The sequence below is a fragment of the Sus scrofa genome, chromosome 1, assembly GCF_000003025.6.
Source record: "Sus scrofa isolate TJ Tabasco breed Duroc chromosome 1, Sscrofa11.1, whole genome shotgun sequence".
In the NCBI taxonomy this organism is placed as follows: domain Eukaryota; kingdom Metazoa; phylum Chordata; class Mammalia; order Artiodactyla; family Suidae; genus Sus; species Sus scrofa.
The window spans coordinates 216,336,699-216,355,936 of record NC_010443.5 but is presented as its reverse complement, the minus strand read 5'-3'; the positions used below and the strand labels follow the sequence as shown (position 1 = coordinate 216,355,936).

The window sequence follows — 19,238 nt, the reverse complement described above, 5'->3', positions numbered from 1 at the left end:
AGCCTTTGCCACAGCAACACTGGATCTGAGCCGTGTCTGTGACCTACACCATAGCTCATAGCAACGCCGGATGCTTAACCCACTGAGCGAGGCCAGGGATCGGTAATAGTCGGGTTCATTAACCACTGAGCTATGACGAGAACTCCAAATTTTCTGTACTTTCTACTCAATTTTTCTGTAAACCTAAAACTGATCTAAAAAACAAAGTCTATAAATTTTCTTTTAAAAACTATAACCAGCTTCAACTGCTTTTAGAAACACTAAGTTCTCCTAAGTTGCTGCTCACTATCATAAATTTGAGGGAAAAAATACACATTAAAATTAAGAAGTGAAGGAGATAAGAATAAACTATCATATGACTTACCTGTTGCTTCAAAGGTCAGCTTTATAGAATCCCAGGGTGTCTGTTCTTTGGATACGAGTCTAAAATGAGCAGGATCTCTTGGAGAAACTTCTGGGGCAGGAAGATACCAGTTTTTCCTATTTAGAAAGGTAACGTCAGTGTTGAGGTTGCTTTACTGATTTCTATCTATAACTAATGGAAGTGCTCAGAATAAAAGACAGACATGTGGGGGCATGAAAATAAACTCTGATGGATATGATGAACAATGTCAATTTCTTTGAGGCCCAGGTTGCTATGTAGTAAAACATTCCCAAAGTTAAGAACAAGGATCCTCAGTGACCCTGATTCCACTACCTATCCTATTTCTTCTCATCCAGTCTTCACTGCCAAGTCATAAACACGTCCCAGGAATAAAAAAATTTGAAATGGATGTTTACCCACTATCTATTAGAGCAGTTAAGAGAGTTACTCTTTCTATCCAGGTTTCTAGAGGAAAGACTTCCCAACTCTTAAAAAAGCAAAATTTTGAGAGAAAACCACTCCCCAAACCTCTGAGTGCTTTATCCCATTACAGAAATATAATTTTTGTAGTGATACAAAAGAAAAACACTATGAACAGCACTCGACTTTTATGTTAACCAGTTTAGATAGTAAAGTACTGGTTTAGTAATAGGACTTGAGAACTAACGCCCAACTAAAAGCAGAAAAGTAAGGAACCAACCTGATGAGAAAGTGCACTGGAAGATACCACGGGAAACCACAGAGTGGTGCGTTCTCCTCACAGTGAGCTCGGGTGCTATCGTTGATCTCGGGAATGTGAGGTGTTATGTGAGACATTCCAGTATAATCAAACCCATTGATCCAAATTCCAGAGTCCCGTTTAACTACATGTCCATCCAAGCCATGAAATGTTCTAGTCACATGCTGAAAAGATCAAGACCAATGAGGAAACTACTGTTTGAACTCCTTCACCCACAGAATGACAAAGTCTGACAACACTAAGAAATGCTGTGACTCCGGAGCCCAAGAGCCCTCCCACACCGCTGGAGCTGGCTGACACATCAACAGCACAGTCACTTTAGGAGAATGCTTAGCATTACCAATAGAGTGAACATACCCCTCAAGCCAGCAGCTCTGCCCCTGTATGTGGACCTTAGAGAAACTCTTACAAGGTACAAGAAATGAAAAATGGAATCGGTCCCACTGTCCACTGACAGCAGAACGGGCAAATGAACTGGGGCATCATCCTACAACAGAATACTCTGCAATGGCAAATAATGAACTACGCTGATACAAATCAACCTGGAAGACTGATGTGCTATGAGCAACAGGAAGCAAGTCACCAAAGAGTATTTATGGTATGGCTTTACCTGTAAGAAGTTCAAAAACAGGCAACACTATATGTTGTTGTTTAGAGATTCATACATATGTGGTAAAATAAAGTGAAGTAATGATCAACTTCAACCTTTAAGATAGTGAGTATTGTAGGGGGTGGAAAGAGGGAGAGGAAGAAAAGATTTGGGATCAAGAAGGGAATACTAGGGTTTTCTAAGGTATGGCTAATGTTCTTTATCTTTTTTTTTTTTAAGGCCACACTCCTGGCACATAGAAGTTCCCAGGCTATGGGTCGAACTGGAGCTGCAGGCCTATGCCACAGCCACAGAAACGCCAGATCCAAGCCACGTCTGCAACCTACAACACAGTTCACAGCAATGCCAGATCCAAAACCCATCAAGCGAGGCCAGGGATTGAACCCTCATCCTCATGGATACTAGTCAGTTTGTTACCGCTGAGTCACAATGGAAACTCCTAATGTTCTTTTAAAGTCAATGGATATTCACATGCTTTTAAAAACAAAACAAAACAAAACACATATATTTCAACATTTTAATTTCATATAAAAATTTTCGAAAACCTATTTCAGATTTAAAAGACATCAACACTTAAAACTCCTTTTAGATAAAGACTTAAATACATTCTAAGAGAAATACACATACACACACACATATTTCCCTTTCAGTGTGTTACATGAAGTTACTTCATGTGCAGAGAAAAACAGGAATCACAGCACACCACTAGATGACACACTTGTGCCTAACAGAATTCTATGAAAAGGCACCATGCCCCATCTGGAAGAGCTCTATTAACAGCAGAAACCAGCCTGAAGAATATCAAACAGGGAAAGAAAAAGGATTGCAAAGGGCAGGGGTAAACCACAGCCCACAGGCCAAATGGCCCACTACCATTTTTATAAATAAAGCTTTGTTGGAACACAGCCACATTCATCTGCTGGAATTATCTATGGCTGCTTGCACCCTGTAAAAACAGAGTAGTTGCAACAGAGACCATGTGGCTGGCAGAGCCTAAAAAATGTATTATCTGGCCCTTTATAAGAAAAGTTTGCTAACTTCTAGCACTGGAGGGGAAAGGAACCCCAAAACAAATCAGACAGGAATTTTTAAAAGTAAAAATCTAGCTTCTCCTAACAACTACTGATATAATTATAAAAATTATCAACTCACTGAAAACACAATGAATTACCTAAAAACCAGTTCTTGTTCACTAAGGGTTTTGCAAACTGGAGAATTTGTAAAATAAAAAGTAACACTGTGTCCTATAGGACTGTAAACAAAAGCAAGGAATAGTGGGCACTTTCTCAAAAATCTCCTCTCTGATATTCAAATTCAAATATTATTATTACTTATTCAAGCCTTTGAATAACTGTCTAGGTTATGGCTCTTGGCTTTTCTGTTTGGCAACTCCTCTCCCTCTAACACAGAGGAAGACTGGAAATAAGGTGACTTTGTTCTTTTCCTTGCTTTATACCAGCTCTAAAAAGTTCACAGAAAAACCTGAAATGTAAGTTCTAAATCTTATTTTATTAATCCCTAAGTTATTATATTTCCATTTTAACATATTACTTTGAACATTACCTGAGATCAATCTTACTAGCATTTTAAAGAATCTATTTAATTTTGCCATTTGACAGGAGTTTCTATTTTTACTAAGCCTACAGACATTTTTACAATCCATTCATCTAAAATCTGTACTTCTATTATTCCATAATACATATTTGCTCCTATTTTTCCAAGTAGGTACAGTTTTGTAATTTAACAGTAAGAAGAACAAGCAGATATTTCCGATTCAGTCTCTTGGGAGAAGTGTTTTCTATCTGATAAGAGTGCCTCTTGATGGTCAGTCTTTTCCTTACTGCCTGACACAAAATAGTCAAAGTCCAACTACTAGGTCAACAGCAGAAAAGTCACTTATGTTTTGAGTTTCACTGTTGACTAGTGAAGCTCAAAACACGTAAGCCTTTCCTCTCCAGAATTGCAAAGAGCTCACGCAAAATTGCTCTTACCTGAAGAAACACTCTCTTTGGCTTCGGACTGGAAGGGTTGGAACTGTATGGGAAAAAAGTTCCACTGCAAACAAGGAGGAATGTAACTGTACATACCAAAGTTAAAGTTAGCATGGTTCTTTTTGTGCTTTTGGCAAGGTAGATGAAGTTAATCTAAAACACAAAACACAAAAATTGATAAATTACCATTGGCAAAAAGGTGGTTTTAATGACTTTATTTTCTAACAGCTATTATCTGACAGATAATGAAGAAAATGTATCAGGGTGTGCTAACAAACTCCCATTTCCAGTACACAGAGCACTAATTGAAAGGGATTTCCATCACAAGTCAGAGCCTAAATAAATGAGAGCTGCCCCATCTGCATGATGGTATCTTTCCGCCAGGCAGCTAGACACTGAGAAGGAAAAGGGAAACTGAGATGGTCTCTCTCTGGGCAGTTAGTCAGGAGACTAGAAGGATGTACATCCATCATCAGTCAAATTATGACCTTTATTTCATTTCTGATTCTATCAATTCCATGTAGTTAACACTGCAAAGCAGACCCTATATAACTGTACCAAATAGAATGACATCTGGCTCCTATTGAAGAATCAAAGGTAAGCTTTTAAGCAAGTAAGGAAGCCTATTTCAGCAAAACTCAAGTTCTACTCATAACGCTTTCATAATGTGCCCAGGTGCTGGATTCATCTAAACCAGCGTAGATGGCCCTTCAAGATTCTGCCTGTGGACCCGCATATAAGGAAAAACTGCAATAAAAGTAATTCTGTAATTGAAACTAACAGAATATTTCAAGTCAACTATATTTCAATTACAAAAACTATGAAAATTGGAACAAATCAAGATAAAAAAGTAATGGCATCCTTTTCAGTGCTGAGTTAACTAAAGCCAACACAATTAAAACAAAAATCTGAACTTGAGCAGGCAAACCCAGTGGCTCAGTCTCAAGATGGGCATCTAGAAAATCCTAAATATGCTTCTTTAGCTTTTTAACTGTAATGAAATCACCGAACTAAAAGTTGGGGTGGGGAGAACATGACTCATAGAATAGGTCCACAGATCCCTCACAGGGGTTCTAAAGGAGCCACTTGAGAAACAATGACCACCTAATCCCAGCTTCCCTTTCTGCCTTCTCCCCCTTACTGCCCACCCTGTAGGGTCAATAAGTAAAAAAGTGAAGGACATAAATGTGAAAATGTTTACTGAGGTGAAAATGAAAAATTAAATATTCGTAACTTACCCCATATACTCTACTATATGAAATTAAGAGATTTTGTATGTATAACCTACCAATATGCCATCCAGAGTAATCTCCCGCAAACAGTACTGGTCTTAAGCCAAAGATTTATGTTTTTACACTGAAGCATAGAAATAAGACAAAGTACCCAAGGACTTAAGGCAGTGAGTTAGCAAAACAATTTGTTACCCTGTCAGCCCCTCTTTCTCCTAACAGTCACAATATTTAAACTGTGGCTCCTTAGAACTGTGTCAAATATCCTGCCAAATAATTAGTTTTCTCTCCACTGGAAGGCTGGTTAAGTTTAGGTATACCGTTCTTTAGGTCCAAATAAAACCTCCCTGTCATAATGCTGTGGTTCCTGCCATTTTCAGCCTCACTACTACCCCAAGTTGTCCTAAAACTTTAGGTTAAGCTATAGTTTCCACACCCACACTCTCTTCGCCAACTCACGAGGCTCATCTTCTGCTTCTTCTGTCCCCCTTCTGGAAGAAGTTTGGTCATGGTGATAAAAGAAATGGTGATCAGAGGGGAAGAGAAGGAAGAAGAGAACAGCCTAAGTGACAATGTGTTTGGATCCCACTGTCTTGAATTTCACTGTCTTTTGTCTTAAATCACTCTAGGCTCTGAAATAAGCACAAAATAAAATGAAGAGAAGCATGACTATGCAATGTCCAATGTGCACTAGCTGTTTCTGTTTCTCTGAGAGTCTCCTGATCGCACGCCTATCAGAAATCTCACACAATTAATATAACCATGATGACCCTAGCACAGGATGACCCAGGAACCTGTTAACCAAACACATGACAGGAACTTAATTGCTTTTTAGACAATATATTTAATAAATCCCCAAGGACTAAAAGGAAAGCTCTCTGAAGTATGCATTGTGATTCAATTCTCCAATACCCAAGGAGAAAAGCCTTACTCTATTTTTTGTTTTTCCAGCCATGCCCATGGCATGCAGAAGTTCCAGGGCCAGGGATCAAACCAGCACCACAGCAGCAACAGTGTTGGATCCTTAACCCACTGAGCCACTTGGGAACTCCTAAGAGACTCACTCTATTAATAAGCCTCTATCTGTATAGCACAGATACTTAACAAATACATACATAAATAAGAAAATAATGAAGAGAATGATACCCACAGCATCAAACAGCAGCAGAGCTATTTCACATTATAATAAAAATTAAGTGAGGGTTTAAAGTATTCCAAGAGGAAGCTTCCAAAAGCTTTCTTAATAAAACATAAGTTAGAAAATAATATATTTTAATCCACTTGCTTATGGTTTCCAAGATTTTCATGCTATGGGGTCATCTTTGATTTCCACAGTGAAGTTTTCAGGGTTCCTTCTGGAACAGAAGTGAAATGCCCCCACATATTTGACCATATATTTATCCCCGACATATCTGTCCACATATTTATAAGCATCAATAGCTTTCAATCACTGACTATGATTTAAATACACTGAGGGGGTTCAGTTCAAAACTTGGTTGACTCTAGATTACAACCTAATCTACGTACAATGAAACTACCATTTCCTTTAGTCTTCTTAACAGCAAACCTATCCATTAAGATGCACAGAGGATTTAAAGGTTAACATTAAAACCAAAAGAAGTAAAGCCTGAAGGCAACAAAGAACATTTTAGAATTTTCCATCTACCCCTACAAACACCAGTAAGGACTTAATCATTAATATTAAAGGTAAAATGGCTGGAATGCTCAGATTTCTTTTAGGACAAATACAGCTGACGTCAAACAATGCTGTGCATAAGAATTATTCTACAGGGCTATATAAGCAGTGACATATAGTTATTTATTGGCTATTTAAGGAACTTCCATGGATAGTGCTGACCACACATGTGGTATTTTTATCTGCTATCCCTAGATCTTAATCTCCACAAGAGATGCTCTTTACCATATCAATGTAAGAAAGCTCACCATCTATCGCCATGGAAGAAAGAACTATAATAAAGTCATAACTACTTTTACTATTTGGTCCCCTAGCCGCAATCTCAGAGTTTACCTACAAGTATTCAATAAATACTTTACTCTTAGAAAATGCAATGAAAAGAGCCACAAAACAGAGACCTGCTTCCTCTAAGGCCTGAGTCCTGGAGAGTGCTGACACCACGCCACGGGCAGAACTCTGCCTGGAGCTTGCTCTACCAGATGGCAGTCTGGTGGTCAACTCTGCATCATGTCTTTGCTTCCCTCCAGAGATTCCCAGGAAAGAAAAGGAGAGATGGCAGAGGCAGGGCTCTCCCTCAGAGGGCAGGACACTGACACAGCAAAATGACAAGGTCCATGATATGTTCTCATTACTTGGTAAACGAAGGCATGTCTGGGTGTCATAAGCGTACGTCACTCACGTAATGAACTCTGCTGTGCTAGCAGAGAGCAGTTCAATAACAATGGAAAAGTCCTCATCAGAATTAGTTTTCTTTCACTAGCTCTAACAGCACTAATGAAACTACCATGTATTTATTAACATTTACGTCTAGTTAGTAGGTTCAAAACACATTATTGGGGGAGTTCCCATTGTGGTTCAGCGGTAATGAACCCGACTAATATCCTTGGGGATGTGGGTTCGATCCCTGGCCTTGCTCAGTGGGTTAAGGATCCAGTGTTTCTGTGGCTGTGGTGTAGGCTGGCAGCTGCAGCTTCGATTTGACCCCTAGCCTGGGAACCTCAATATGCCTCAGATGCGGCCCTAAAAAGCAAACAAAGAAAACACATTACTAGGAACCATTCTAAAAATTCACTACCAAGCAATCTCCCAATTCTCACTTGGTATTCATTCCCATACATTCACATTCAGGTAGTCTGAAAACAATCTGAAAAGTAAGAGGACAAAGGGTAAAAAGAAGAACAAGACTTCCATTCTACACTTTCTTCCCATACTGAACCCACAATATGTACGGCCATTCACCACTTCTTTTGCTTAAGAATATAACCAACACTATTTCATAGGATCTGCCATGGTGAAAATCATCATATATATAAAATGAAGAAGGAAATTTAAAAATACATATATTTTTTCTTACGAAATAGGATGAGAGAATCATTGTACAACCAGCCAAAATAGAAGCCAGCACAACATCAGGTGGAATTTCTGAACCACTCCTCCCAAGGATAGGAGTAAACATCTCAAATACGGCCCAGATGAGGTACAATGCATAGAGATAAGGAATAAACATCCCCAAGAGGTAAAAGGTAATGAATTTTCCTCCAGCACCTACAGAGAAAGAGAAAAAAAACATACATCTTTCAAAGTCTACAGTGAGGTAACAGCTTTTCAGAGTACTGGGGTACCTTCGCAGCTAACAGAAATTAGCTTATCTATGACTCTTGCCCTTTTGGTACCTGTTACCTAGTGAGATAAAACACTTTGACTCAGAGAGGGTAAAATACAAATAAGAAAACAAAACATGTAAATAATATATTAGCATGTGCTCATTTATATGAAAATGATGGGGTACGTAAGATAAAAACCCATGTGATCTGAAAATTTTTTAAAAAGCATCAATTTAAAAAGCCTACCCAAAAGATTGAATAAATAAATAGTCCCTGGAAACCTTATCTTATGTATTTTAAAGTATTTCCACTTGTATTGCAACCAAAAACATCTTACCATACTGCTTCAAGTCCTTGTGCATACAAAGCTTTGTAAGCAATGGTAATGCCACCCAGACAGCACTAATAAATGCTGAGCAGAGCCCTCGGTAAGTGAGAGCTGTTAGGAACCCACAATGCACTAGCAGTGAGACATCAAAAAATACATCTCCCAGGTACTGGTCACTTGCATTCTGAAAGAAAGAAAATATATACATAGTCTCATTCACAGGCCACTCTGAAAGATCTTCTATTGTAGTATAACTTGTACTGCTTAGAAAGATTGCATTTTTGTTTTGAACAGGGTGTATCCTTTAAACTTTAAATACTGACAAAGCTACCTCCTATCATAAAGTAATAACATAAATTCAAACTGCTGCATAGGAAAGGGGAATTTAACAAAATGGGAAGTGAACATCATTACTTGTATATAATCTGTGCCTTCCCTCCACTGGGATAAAAAACCTTTGGAAATGTTCCAAAATAAAAAAAGACTCTCTTAAAAACATTCACTTCTGTAAGCTCTTTTATTCATGCAACTTCCAAAGAATTTCAAGCAAACTATAGAAATGACCTATGCGTATAACAGTATAAGCTGCTGCAGCACCACCAAGAGCACACCTTGGGAACTGCAGGGCCTTTAGAGCATAGGGCCATGGGAGGTTTGTGCTTGATTTCCTGAATCTTTCTTTATCTTCAACTGGTCATGTAGTGCAACTCTGCCCGGGTCCTGGATTCCTGGTGCTCTCACGTTATAAAATTTGATCTACTTTTTTGAGATTTTGAAGTCTGAGGATTCCTATGCAGCACCTTGAGTTCTTAAGCTGCCATAAGAACTTAATACACTTTAACATCTGCATGTTACATCTATTAATGTAAACATGAAAGGTATAATTTCAGTGCAGAAATACCAAAACAGAAAGAGATATGTTTAAGTTTTTCTCTCCTCTGCCTTCTCATTTCTTTTTTTCTTTTTTTTTTTTTTTTTTTTTTTTTTTGTCTTTTGTCTTGTTGTTGTTGTTGCTATTTCTTGGGCCGCTCCCGCGGCATATGGAGGTTCCCAGGCTAGGGGTTGAATCGGAGCTGTAGCCACCGGCCTACGCCAGAGCCACAGCAACTCGGGATCCGAGCCGCGTCTACAACCTACACCACAGCTCACGGCAACACCGGACCATTAACCCACTGAGCAAGGGCAGGGACCGAACCCACAACCTCATGGTTCCTAGTCGGATTCGTTAACCACTGCGCCACAACGGGAACTCCTGCCTTCTCATTTCTATATAGTCCAGGGCATGCTTGTTATAAGGGCCTCTACTTCAGGAGCTCAAGAATTTCAGTCACATTTTCAAAACAAGTTAAAGTTCACCTGACAAATCTCCTTTGAACAATGAAAGACAGGTATTGTCATTAAATAATTAGATGTTTAACACTGCTAATCAAGAGTCGCTGCCTTGATTCTTATATGATGATGATGATGATGATGATGATAATTCTTCTTAGGATTCAAGTTTAAGCCAAATTCCATTCAGACAGTTATTTGTTTATTTACCCTTTTTTTTTTTTGGCCACACCTGCAGCATGTGGAATTTCCTGGGCCAGGGTGTGAACCCATGCTGCAGCAGCAATCTGAGCCACAGCAGTGACAATGCCAGATCCTTAACCTGCTATGCCACCACAGAATTCCTTCACTCAGATATTTAAAAACAAAACTGAAAACTTTAATAACTGAAAATGTTTTACATTGTTCCCAAATTGTACCCAAGTCCAAACATTCCTCAAATCCAGTTTCCTTCTCCCCATCTCTATTTTTTATATTTATTTATAATTTTTTTTGCCATACCCACAGCATGTGGGAGTTCCCAGGCCAGGGACTGAACCCACACCACAGCAGCAACCCAAGCTGCTGCAGTGACAACAATGGATCCTTAACCCGCTGTACCACAAAAGAATTCCCTCCCCATCTCCATTAACCCCTCTACCCTTTCCAATCCATTCTATATACTATTACCAGAGTCTTCATACTAAATCACAAATTCTATCCCTCAATATCCTGCTTAGAAATTTTTATTTGTGGCCCCAGTGATTTTTACAGTCATGCTCCAACTTCATCATGGCCTACTTTCCCAATTCTTATGCTATCAACCTTATCTTCACCACACTGAACTCTTTACTGACTGTGACCCAAATGCATCTCATACATTCCTACCTTTGCTCATCAGCCTGTTCTCTATCTGGCACACTTCTTCTCAGGCTTCAAAAACCCAGTTCAAATGTCACCACCTCCTTTATGAAGCCTGACTCACAAACAAAATTCACCTCTCCTGGCCCTGTATTCCTACAGCACTGTGAATATGTCTATTTCACCTTATCCTACTGCACTGAAGTCACTGTGATTTCCTCATCTTCCCAAATCAGACTATGAGCTCCTCAAAGAAAAAGACCACATCCTGAATCCCTGTATCAAGCCTTAGCATGGAAAATCACTGGGTACTTAAGGACTACAAGTGAAATGAAAATGAAACACATTACTCTTTCCATTGTGTCTTCGGCCCAAAGTTTTATAATTGGACAAGTGAAATTAGTTAAAGTAAAAACAACTTTACCAAGCATTTCTGTCTCATCCCCTACCCTCACCAATGCCACATCAACAACAGTTAAGCCACACTCTGGTCACTGCACTATAGAGAAGCAGGCCAAATTGAGCCCTGTGGTTAATTCTTTTGGAAATTGAAGACATTAAGACACAGTATTAGTTCAGCCACAAACAGATGGTTAACCTCAAAGAACCTTTCTTCAGCAGGGCCTGCTACCATAGCAGGGCTCCTCAGACCAAATCCCAACATGAACTAAACCAAGGTTCAGACACCAAAGGCATACCTGTAGAAGACAATTACAGTCTTCTAACCCCCAGCTGGAGAAAACAGAAAAACAAAAACCAAAAAACCAGGTGTACACTGGCTGTTGAAAATGATGGAACTAAGAAAGATTTTCCCTCTAATGCATTTAGAAAATCAGAAAGCATAGCTTGCTCTCTCATAGTAATTTATTTTTAGTTCTATTATCTCACAACTCTAATTCCTAATTTTATTTTTACCAAACAAATGTATACAGTTGAAACCATAACAACATGACTATAAGTCAACATAAATCATTTTGGAAACTCATCTCCCTTTTTTTTCCTTAGCAACGTGTCATCAATACCCATACCACATATGCAAGCTGTCAGAATCTGCATTAACATATAGGTTAAAAAAAAGTGAAAGAAACTGAAGAGAAAATTTTAAGTGCAACATTCAGGCAGCAAATACTGTGTCTTAGGGCTCTGTGTGCACTGCCTAAGCACAGGGGATAATGCACAAAACAACCCATGCCCCTATGGCGTTTACAGTCCAGTGGAGAACAGAGCTGCTGAAATACAAATAACTGACCGAACCCAGAGAGGGCTGGTAGATATAAAATCTTGCTTACAAAAACTACAGCAATCTAGTCACTTATGACGGAGCATGATAATGTGAGAAAAAAGAATGTATATATGTATGTGCGACTGGGTCACCTTGCTGTACGGTAGAAAATTAACAGAACACTGTAAACCAGCTATAATGGAAAAAAATAAAAATCATTAAAAAAAAAAAAACTAAAACAGATTCAACAGAGGCAGAAGGCTGTACCAACACACGCTACTGTCACCAACACCCCAAAATTAGCAGCCTTCTAACTTCATTTGAAATCAGGAACAAAACCCTCAGAATGAGAAGCCTTCCAGAAAGTCAACACAGTTCTGAGAGCCAACTTCCTATAACCATGTCAAAAATTTCTGATAGCTCCAAAGGCCAAATACAAGGAACCCCACCCGAGTTTGTCTTCAATCTTTGAAGGCAGCAAAAAGAAATCAATAAAAACACGAAACACTTACCACAAAATAAAATTTTTTTGCGAGGCTGTGGATGAATATTATTTTGGCTACAGCTGCAGTTCCATACAGACAAACGGAGACATAGAAGTGATTATACCATGAGAGAGACTGTCCAATAAGAGAGATGAAGACTGCTATAATCAGAACAGTAACCAAACTAGTGAACCAGCTTATCAAAGTGATGCCAAGGCCACAGAAGAAGTCCTTTGTGTAGGTAGCAGCTAATAGAGAGAAAACACGAAGTGGAGATTACCATCTTTATGACGAAATCAATTTCAAAACCAGTCAGTAGAATTTAAGGAGTGAACCTTAAAACAAAAAATTCATCACTGTTGATAGAAGGGGTACCCAATGTAATGTGCTGAAGCCCACTCGACCATCCCATAAGTGGAGACCTAACTGCTTTCCCCTAAGGATGCCCCTTTTCAGCAGGAAGCAGTCTGAGTGGTCGTTGCCACTTTTCCCCCTGCAGTTAGAATCTCCAACTCTAGACCGGGGATTCAGACAGAATAATAACTCAGGTAGTCAGTGCAGGAGCATGGGCTTCGATGCATTCTTTGATAAGGCTATTGATTAACATTTGTGGCTTAAGGGCTCCAGGGAGTAACATCCCCACAGGCCTTGTTTACTGTAGGGAGTGCACCTACATCCAGATGGACATTAATCTCTAACCTGCTCCTCAACTGATGGAAAAGGAATGAGAGGAATGGTGACTCAGTCTACAGGAAGAGAAGGACAAAGAAACCATGAGACTTACGGGACATTTCCACCCCTAAGACCTCTATGGAACAAGAACTGATACAGGTAGCTGGGCAAAACCACTTCTTTCTGGACCCATCTTTAAGGGATAAACACCTCTACAGGGATAAACACCTCTACAGGACAATAGAGCAGGGGGACTCTTCTTCCCCCTCCCAGCTGTCATGGGAGCTGTTTGCTTTCCTGTAATAAAGACTTTGCTTGCTTACCAAAAAAAAAAAAAAAAAAAAAATTTCCTGGTATCAGCGATGGTATTAGCAAATAATATTCAAATATTAACATCTACTGAGAGTCTATGGGTACAAAAGACAGAGAAATAAGTCTTCAGGAATAGTTCAGATAGATTCCTGCAGTCTTAATTTTCAGCATCTTTAGGACGGTTTATGAATTGAAATAAAAGCAAAAATGGAAGGCAAATTTACATATAAAATCTTCCTAAAAGAAGCTAACACAGGAAGAGAAGCAGCAAGAGAAAATCACCAGTGAAAAAGGACATTTTAAATTGCTGCTAAATATTTTACCTGTTAACAGCACACACCAACTTAGATTACAAACATTTCAAGTAGAAGGAGACCAATTTAATCATTAACAGTTCATTCATACTCCAGAATGGTGTGTTATTATCTACAGTGTGGACGAGACTTTTTTTTTTTTTTTTTGTCTTTTTGCTATTTCTTTGGGCCGCTCCCGCGGCATATGGAGGTTCCCAGGCTAGGGGTTCAATCGGAGCTGTAGCCACTGGTCTACGCCAGAGCCACAGCAACGCAGGATCCGAGCCGCGTCTGCAACCTACACCACAGCTCACGGCAACGCCAGATCGTTAACCCACTGAGCAAGGGCAGGGATTGAACCCGCAACCTCATGGTTCCTAGTCAGATTCACTAACCACTGCGCCATGACAGGAACTCCTGGACAAGACCTTTTAATGGGACTTCTCATTAAAAGTCAATCTTTATAAACCATTTTCCAAAGCTTTTGCAATATTTCTATGAAGTGCCTACGTACATAAAAGTCACCTGCTTCACCAAGACTAAAAGTATGACGAGCGTATCAACCTGATATTCATTTAGAAATTTCTTAAAATAGTATTATCAAATGCTATTTTTTTTAAGATTTTTAAATTCTTGGAAAGACATAAGCAAACCCACACCTGTTCTAGTATTGTAGGGGTTTTTTTGTTGTTTTGTTTTTGTTTTTGTTTTTGTCTTTTTGCCATTTCTTGGGCCGCTTCTGCAGTATATGGAGGTTCCCAGGCCAGGGGTCTAATAGGAGCTATAGCCGCTGACCTACGCCACAGCCACAGCCACAGCCACACGGGATCCAAGCCACGTCTTCGACCTCCACCACAGCTCACGGCAATGCCGGATCCTTACCCCATTAAGCAAGGCCAGGGATCAAACTCGCAACCTCGTGGTTCCTAGTCAGATTCGTTAACCACTGAGCCATGACAGGAACTCCGGTATTGTAGTTTTAAAGGAAAATACTTACTTTTATGTTTGGGATGCAACAATTTCCTTCCCAGGTATAAAACAACAGCCATTACCACCATGTAGTTAATTATTGAACCAACCCGAGAGGGGTAAGCAATGACAAACAGGCCAAGCACATCAAAGAAGACCATGTTTCCATGCTGATACTCAGAAGAAGAGGCCAACATATCAGACGTAGCTAGATATTTAAGAACTGCTAAAATGTTGTCACCTATTAGTTAAAAAAAAAAAAAAGATAAAGTTGAATAAATCATCTACTGTGTGAATGAAGAAATACCTACAAAAGACTGTGAACAGCAATAGCTTTCTACCACCCTACTGCTCTTCTCCACTTTACTCACTATATTTCTCAGATAAGGTTCATGCCCCTACTCTGTTTCCTCTCCACTTCGAAGCACAGTCACCCAGTCTTCATCCTTTCCCTTCTATTAGAGCTCTCCTCTGATCAACTGTACCCTCACTGTTGTCAAAACCAATGAGTGTTTCTTAGTCCCTATTTATTCAACCTATACTTAATGTAGCAGACACCACTCTGAATACCAGAAATACAGTGGGGAAACAAGAAATAAAGTTCTCGCATGAAGCTCACAGCCACCAAGCAAGTTCCTACATGTGTGTTAAGAATTAATAACAAGGAAATAGTATCCCCCACAAATTACAAAGAGGCACTCTTGCATAGAAATAGCCCTCCAAGATTACAGTAGTTGGTTTCTCTAAACTCACAGAAAAAGAAAAATATAAGCAAAATGAAGACGCTCAGAAACAACTGCCAGTTAAAAGAACAAGAGAATTAACCTGAGGCAGCAAACAATGAAAGAGATCTCTGTAGTCTAATAGACACTGAGTTCAAAAAGAAGAGAGTGAAAATACTGAAGGAATTAAGGGTGAATATGAAGGAATTAAGAGCAGAACTAAACAGTAATGCAGATTACTTTAGAAAGGAACTAGAAAATGTGAGGAGCCAAGAAAAAATTAGAAAATTCATTTGTGGAAATACGACCTGAGTTATAGGCACTGAAGAGCAGAATGAATAATGCAGAGGAACAAATCAGTGACTTGGAAGATAGAATAATGGAAATCACCCAATCAGGACAGTAGACAGAAAACCAAATGAAAAAACATGAAAGCAATATAAGAGATCTATGGGATAATATAAAGCGGGCCGATCTATGCATAATAGGGATTCCAGAAAGAGAGGAAAAAGAAAAGGGGACTGAAAATACATTTGAAGAAATTATGTCTGAGGAGTTCCCATCGTGGCTCAGCAATTAACAAACTTGACAAGTATCCATGAGGACATAGGTTTGATCCCTGGCCTTGCTCAATGGGTTAAGGATCCAGCATTGCCATGAGCTGTGGTGCAGGTCACATATGCAGCTCGGATGCCACATTGCTGTGGCTGTGGCATAGTCCTGCAGCTGCAACTCCAATTCAACCCCTAGCCTGGGAACCTCCTATGCCACAGGCGCAGCCCTAAAAAGACAAAAAAAGAAAAAGAAATTATGTCTTAAAACTCCCCAAATCTAAAGGAAACAGATATCAAGATACAGGAAGCACAGAGGGCCCCAGAAAAGGTGAACCCAAACAGGCCCACACCAAGATGTATTATAATAAAAATGGCAAAAGTGAAAGATACAGAGAGGATTCTAAAGGCAGCAAGAAAAAAACAAAGTGTTAATTATAACAGAACCCCCATAAGGCTACCAGGTGATTTCTCTACAGAAACACTACAGGCCAGAAAAGAGTGCTAAGATATAGTCAAAGTTGTAAAAGGGAAAATTTTGCAGCCTAGAATACTCTACCCAGCAATAATATCATTTAAAATAGAAGGAGAAACAAAGAATTTCTCCAACAAACAAAAACTAAACAAGTACAGCAGTACTAAACCCATTCTAAAAAAAAACATTGAAAGGGGTTCTCTAAATAAAAAAATTTTAAAAAAAAAAGAAGAAATAGGATGGAAGGAATCACAATTAGAAAGTAATCACTTAAATAAGCCAGTATACAGATCTAAAAGGGGGAAAAAAAAACCTATTGTAAAAGTGCCAATAAACACAAGGAACACCAAAAGGACAAACAAGAAGATGTTAGAAAAGGACTTCAAAATAATAAAATGTGGGGAAGGAAAGTAAGAAAATCTAGGTTCTTTTATTTAAAATGTGTTTGAGACTAATATGATTATCAGGCTAAAACATGCAGACAGTGGAAGGATTAACATACTTGAAAAACAGGGCAACCGCAAATCAAAACCAAACATTACATTCACAAAAATTAAAAAGAAAAGGACACAAGTATAAAATAAAAGGAAATCATCCAACCAAAAAAAGAAAGGAACAAAGGAGAAACATAAAATCAAATTGAAAACAAGGTTTAAAATGGCAATAAACAGGAGTTCCCATTGTGGCGCAGTGGTGAACGAATCCGACTAGGAACCACAAGGTTGCGGGTTCAATCCCTGGCCTTGCTCAACAGGTTAAGGATCTGGCATTGCCAGCAGCTGTGGTGTAGGTGGCAAACACGGCTTGGATCCCACATTGCTGTGGCTCTGGCGTAGGCCAGCAGCAACAACAGCAATTAGACCCCTAGCCTGGGAACTCCATATGCCACGAGAGAGGCCCTAGAAAAGGCAGAAAGACAAAAAACAAACAAACAAAAAATGGCAATAAACAGGAAACATAACTTGACATAATAAAAGCCATTTATGACAAACCCAGAGCAAATACAGAGCAAATATAATACTCAATGGAAAAAAGGTGAAAGCCTTCCTGCTAAAATCTGGAACAAAACAAGGATGCCCACTCTCACTACTTTTATTCAACATAGCATTGGAAGTCCTAGCAACAGCAATCAGACAAACAAAATAAAAGGTAGCCAAACTGGAAGAGAAGAGCTAAAACTGTCACTGTGTGCAGATGACATGATACTATATATAGAAAACCTTAAGGACTCAACCCAAAAACTACTCGAGCTGATCAACAAACTCAGCAACATAGCAGGATATAAGATTAACATTCAGAAATCAGTCGCATTTCTGTATACTAGCAATGAAATATTAGAAAAGGAAGACAGAAATACAATACCTTTTAAAATCACACCCCCAAAAAATCAAATACCTGGGAATACACCTGACCAAAGAGGTGAAAGACATATATGCTGAGAACTATAAAACATTAATCAAGGAAATTAAAGAGGATGCAAAGAAATGGAAAGGTAGTCCATGCTCCTGGGGTGGAAAAATTAATACTGTAAAAATGCCCATACTACCCAAAGCAGTCTACAGAGTCAATGCAATTCCTATCAAATTACCCACGACATTTTTCACAGAACTAGAACAAACAATCCAAAAATTTATATGGAACCACAAAAGACCCAGAATTGCCAAAGCAATCCTGAGGAACACAAACCAAGCAGGAGGCATAACTCTCCCAGACTTGAGGCAATATTACAAAGCCACAGTCATCAAGACAGTGTGGTACTGGGACCAAAAGAGACGTACAGTCCAATGGAACCCAGATACCTATGGTCAATTAAACTTTGACAAAGGAGGTAAGAATATAAAATGGGAAAAAGACAGTCTTTTCAGTAAATTGTGCTTGGAAAACTGGAAAGCCGCACGTAAATCAATGAAACTAGAACACACCCTCACACCATGCACAAAAATAAACTCAAAATGGCTTAAAGACTTAAATGTAAGACAAGACACCATCAAACTCCTGGAAGAGAACATAGGCAAAACATTCTCTGACATCAACCTTACAAATGTCTTCTTCTTCTTCTTTTTTTTTTTTTTTTTTTTTTTTTTTTGGCTTTTCTAGGGCCACCTCCCACGACACATGGAGGTTTCCAGGCTAGGGGTCTAATCAGAGCCGCAGCCGTCAGGTAGCTGTCGGCCTACGCCACAGCCACAGCAATGGGGGATCCGAGCCACATCTGAAACCTACACCACAGCTCATGACGCCGGATCCTTAACCCACTCTTAACCCACTGAGCAAGGCCAGGGATTGAACCCGCAACCTTATGGTTCCTAGTAGGATTTGTTAACCACTGCACCACTACAGGAACTCCTACAAATGTCTTCTTAAGTCTGTCTCCCAAGACAACATTAAAAAAAGCAAATAAATCAATGGGACCTAATCAAACTAACAAGCATTCGCATAGCAAAGGAAACCATTAAAAAAAAGACAGCTTACAGAATGGGAGAAAATAAGTTTCAAATGATGCAGCTGACAAGGGCTTCATCTCTAAAATATACCAACAACTTATACAACTCAACAGCAAAAAAGCCAACAACCCAATTGAAAAATGAGCAAAAGACCTGAATAGACATTTCTCCAAAGAAAATATACAGATAGCCAACCAGCACATAAAAAAATGCTCCACATCACTGATTATTAGAGACATGCAAATCAAAACTACTATGAGGTACCACCTCACACCAGTCAGAATAGCCATCATTAATAAGTCCACAAATAACAAATGCTGGAGAGGGTGTAGAGAAAAGGGGACCCTCCTATACTGTTGGTGG

The 19,238-nt window shown here is 39.2% G+C and overlaps 1 protein-coding gene across 2 annotated transcripts in view; it reads right to left on the bottom strand.

The window, feature by feature from the left end:
• Positions 1-19,238, bottom strand: part of ERMP1 (endoplasmic reticulum metallopeptidase 1) — a 69,237-nt gene that overhangs the window by 26,127 nt on the left and 23,872 nt on the right. The window contains exons 7-13 of one of the 2 annotated variants that reach the window (XM_001924217.5): positions 14,712-14,924; positions 12,465-12,685; positions 8,571-8,745; positions 7,984-8,174; positions 3,705-3,857; positions 1,065-1,267; positions 365-480 (exon numbers count right to left, since the gene is read on the bottom strand). In XM_001924217.5, the coding sequence (XP_001924252.1) occupies positions 365-480; positions 1,065-1,267; positions 3,705-3,857; positions 7,984-8,174; positions 8,571-8,745; positions 12,465-12,685; positions 14,712-14,924 (1,272 nt within the window). The remainder of the gene's footprint in view (positions 1-364; positions 481-1,064; positions 1,268-3,704; positions 3,858-7,983; positions 8,175-8,570; positions 8,746-12,464; positions 12,686-14,711; positions 14,925-19,238) is intronic. The other variant, XM_013993586.2, reaches the window with a different exon arrangement.